Here is a 4,958-nt window from a genome sequence, read left to right on the forward strand (position 1 = left end):
ATATAAAGTATGATACAAATTACCACCTAGGACAGAAAAAGTCTCCACGAAACATATTCAGCCTTCATGGTAAACAATACTATACATTTTATTTTATTAATATTATTAAAATCTATAAAATCAAGTGGAAGCGGTTAAAAAGACCGCTTCCGTTTTTTAGCCCCCTTGTAGTCGTAAATAATTGTGTGTTGTAATAGAAAAAAAGATAAAACGACATTTTAAAATAATCAATTGTATATAATGTTTGTTTAAATGAAATTACCAACAAAAAGTAGTTGAATGAAACTTTTTATATTGATAATTTTTGATGTGATGACAAATATTTCTTCTTTTTTACCATATTCAGTGTTGCTTTTTTAGTGTTAAGTTGCTTTAGTATTTTTGATAATTATAAAAATTATAATGTGTGGTTATTTTTCTAATCATGAAATAGTTTTCAAATAATTTAAAATAATTAAAAGAAATAGTAAATGATATTGAGGTATGTAATAATTTGGCAAATTTTCAGGTTTGTAATATTTTGGCAAAGACTTTTAATAAAATATTTAAATAAATTAAAACTAATATAGATTTTTTAATGTTTTTGGTTTAAAAATATCAAACTATTTAATAATATATTTTATTTAAATTTTAACTATAAAGTTTAACATAAGGCAAAGTGTAGTTTTATTTTTAAATAAAATCAAATATTATGCATTTTATTGTTGTTACTCATTTCTAAAAAATTAATTTAAAAAAGTTTTGAAATAAATTTATTCAACACACTCAAAAAAAACTTATTAATAAAATGGGAAGTGTTGTTTCAAATGAAGTTTGTCCAGAAAGTGTAATAACAGAAGGAGACAAAAGCACTTATTTAATATCCAAATTGAAAGAATGGAGTTCGTGCCAAGAAATGAATATCATATACGACAGTGACCTTCAATTTCTTCAAGGAGATGACTGTATTTTTTGTGAAATGGTTCTTAATAAAGAGAACTTATATTACATCATTATCACAGCAAACGATTATGTTGTGTGTGGCTTTGTGAAGTTAAAAATATTTGAAAAAGAAGAGAACCATGTATTGGGTTCAGACCTATTTTTAGCTTCACTGGTAAATTCAAATGGGACGATAAACGCAAAACAATACATTGGAAAAATGATGCGTTTTTTGAACTTGGAAATAATTTAGACTGTAATGTTTTCCATTTTGGGGAATATGATATGACTCTAATCAGAGAAACTGATTTAAAACAACCAAAATTTGGTGCTTATACATGTGAAACTCGCTATTTCAACTTTGGTAAAGACACAACGGGATTGAACGAAAACGAATATTTGAAGGCCAAAAGACTCATGGTTGTTCAAATGTGTTAATTTAACCAATTAAAATATTTTTATTTTTTGAAATTTGTTTTTTCCGTTATCATATTAGAAACATTTTTTGTTACATTCATTATTTGATTTTTGTTTTAAAACAACAATAAAATTGGAAAAATAAAAAAATAAAATAACAATTTAGAACTGCTTTAAATGGTGCAATATGCCACATACTAACGTTGGCACACAGTGCACACTTTATATCTTGTGTCACAAATTTGACATTTGAAGTCATTAGATGTCTTCGGGAAATGCCCCGTTTTGCAGACACTACACTTTCTCTCTTCATCGCTTGGACATTGGTATCAAACTGTCCACATGTGATGCAGCTCTGTGATGGCGATGCAAACAACACATCCTCGTATACATGACGGGTAGTTTCCAATTTTTTCAACTATGGGCACACGTTAAATTACACAAGTACCATTAATATGAAAAGGGAATTCTGTGTTGACTACAGTATCCACACCAAATAAGATAGAGGCTAGTATAGATAGAAAAAATATTCACACAGTTGTTATAAAATATAGTAAAATAAACCAAATAACATTTTTGAATTTATTATTCAATGATATTAATTTTACAATAAAAACAAAACATAAAAATATAATTTTTTAATAGGAAAATTGTTAAAGCAAAGTCGAACTAAGTTTGTTTTTTATTGCATGTTTTAATATGTAAGTTGTCACTAAGTTGAATGAAAACACTGCGTATAGAAAAGTAAAAATATTTAGCTTAAAGCGTGAAGCCAAAAAAAGATCTCGAAAATTATTTGTATGTAAATTAATACAATATTACTGATTTGGTGAAACAAGTTCCAGAATATACAGTTTTTAATGTCAATGTTTAAAATAAATACACTGTTGTTGTTTTAAATAATACCAAAGACGAATAATAACAAAAATGCAAGTGATAAGAAGATTTGAACTCGGAGACATTCTATGAAAAACTTACAAAGTAGTATTGCTAAATCGGAATTAAAGAATGGTTTAATGATTCTGATGAAAACATATTGTTTTCAATAATGAACACTAAACTTTATGAAAATGCTGATCAGAAAAAACAAACTTGAGGTGAGTATTGAGAAAGAAACAAACGAATAGAAATGACAATCTCACCAAAGTTAAATTTGTTGTTGATACTTAAATGAAAGAAGCTAAAAAGATGCCCTTAACAAAGAAGTTGACGTTTCGAATGATATTTAAAATTTAATACAAAATAATTAAAATTTGCTGAACTTGATAAATTTAAAAGGAATGGATTATGTTAAATCTTGATGTACATTTATTTAAGTTGTGACGACGTGGCAAATTACACAAAAGACACATTGTGTAAATAAATTGTAAATGTTTGAAATAAAACAAAAAAAGCGACAAATAAGTCAGTTAAGTTGGAAGACAACAAAACTCATTGGTGTAAATTCGCCATAATTTGTCAACTTGTTTTGTATGGCGCTGTAAGTGGGTTGGTTGCAATAACTCCCTGCTTCATAGTTTTTCTTCACATTTATATCACAACCAATACCAGCACCAAATACAAAGAGATTAGGACTATATCCAGAATCTAGCCAAAATTCGATATTTTTGAAAAATTCCAAGTTTTGTACAATGTCTTGTGTGTATAGTACAGTACTTATAATACTATTATTTTATAATAAAAAATACCACTAACTCAAACTAAACATTTAATTGTATAATTCTACTCAAATTCCATTTTAAACGGAAATTTACAGAAGCTCAATTAATCCCAATCGCCATTGATCAGAATGATAAAGATGACGAAGTAAAAGATAATAAACCCCATGCACACAAGCAAAACAAGTAGTGAAATGATAAAGAAGACAAGCGACAACACCGCAAACGTTTTCGCGGAGGAGTCGGTCGAATTTTTGAATCTGCAATACCCCGCTATCCAAATGCAGAAACAGATGAATCCCAGTGCAAAGTACAGTATTGATGTCGATGAGTCGTTCATATCACCTTGTGACACTTTAGACGCAGTCGGTTGATAGGTTGGGACATAAACTGATGGTTGTTGATATTGTTGTGTATTTTGTTGTTGGTATTGTGGAGGGGGTTGATATTGCGGTATGTATTGTGGGACGTTTTGATGTGGATTGGCTTGATATTCTTGTGTTGGTGGGACTCCGTGTTCATCAAGATTTTGGTATTCCATCACTTCCTTTGGAAATTAAGTTCTTACTTCTTATTGCAAGTTAAAACTTTAATATAGTTTTTTTAAAAAAGAATAGTTCATATCTCAATAAAAGTAAATCAATCAATAATACTTGAGTTTCTAATTTCCTTTTTGATTTTTGAATGGACGTTCTTGGTATACTATTTTGTATGGTTTTTTATTAATAAAATAATCCATATAAATGTATTAATTTTATTATACCAAATCAAAACGTCATATAAATAATTAAATGGTTAAAAAATAATTATTTTAACTATACTTTATTACTATTATTGAAATAATCATTTTTATTAGATAGTATAATATATTTAAATTAAAAGTAGTAATAAAATTGATACTGTTTTATTATTTTTTCATTTTTCTGACTTTTTTTGCCTTTTTATTCCTGACTTTTTCTTTTAATTTTTTTCCTTTTTTTTCATTTCGACTTCCAATTTCCAGACATTTTTCCATGTATTTTTACTTACCTTAATTCTCTTTCCGCCCTTTAAAACCTCAATTTTTGCGTCACTAATTTCAAGATTTTCGATATTTCCACACACAAAAATTGAATAGTTGCCAATCATCACAAACACTTCTTTAACGTCACCACACTTCACTGAGAGATTTTTTCCAAATTTTGTTTTCCATGATTTTGAGTTTTTAAGATTAAAAATAGTTCAGTCGAAACTTGAAGCAATTTCTCGAATTTACAATGCGTTGTTTCTGTAGATGAAACTCTCGAAGAATGAGACTCATTTCTTTGTTTTTAGAGACAAAAATTATTACTTTTAAAATCAAGTGGAAACCGTTAAAAAACGAAATTAATTTTTTATCATTTTATATTTTGAGAAATTTCGTATTTTAAAAATATTACCAAATTTGATTATATTATTAATTAACAGTCAGGTAATATTATGTTATAATATTACCTGACTGTTCATTGTGTCGAAGTAGTTAAAAACTTATGTGTTGCCACATGAGAGCACAATGTGTTGTTCCAATAGATGACTTTATTTTCGACTCTAGATCCATTCAATCCAATATAACACACTCTTTGTTGACATGCAACTGCTTGCAGCCCAACATTTTCAAACTTTCCATTGTGATACAACACGTTGAGTAATGCTTGATCATACCCTCACATCATTTTTTCCCAATCCATATTATCACATAATATGTTTAGCATCTTTTTCATCTTTTTTACACCTCCAAATACAAAACCGCCATTTAATGAGGAGATATTTCATCGAACAAAGTCATCTGCAATTGAAGACGAAATGTATCTTCGTATCCACCTTGCGTGTTCTGGAAAGTTGACTGGTCCAAAACAGTCGTTTAGGTTGTTTGTACCTTAACACTCAAGTAGCCAATTGACTTCATTTGCACCAAAAGGTCTGAAAAGGTCTGCAAAGAATAGC

At 28.2% G+C, this 4,958-nt stretch overlaps 1 protein-coding gene across 1 annotated transcript; it reads right to left on the reverse strand.

The window, feature by feature from the left end:
- Window positions 1-3,102: 3,102 nt before the first annotated feature.
- Window positions 3,103-3,537, reverse strand: EIN_143900 (hypothetical protein; the record flags this gene model as incomplete). Its single annotated transcript, XM_004258203.1, has 1 exon — window positions 3,103-3,537. One exon carries the CDS (start codon window positions 3,535-3,537, stop codon window positions 3,103-3,105), a length of 435 nt encoding a protein of 144 aa, XP_004258251.1.
- Between the last annotated feature and the right edge of the window lie 1,421 nt (window positions 3,538-4,958).

This window comes from Entamoeba invadens, assembly GCF_000330505.1.
Source record: "Entamoeba invadens IP1 unplaced genomic scaffold scaff_1105074725403, whole genome shotgun sequence".
In the NCBI taxonomy this organism is placed as follows: Eukaryota; Evosea; order Mastigamoebida; family Endamoebidae; genus Entamoeba; species Entamoeba invadens.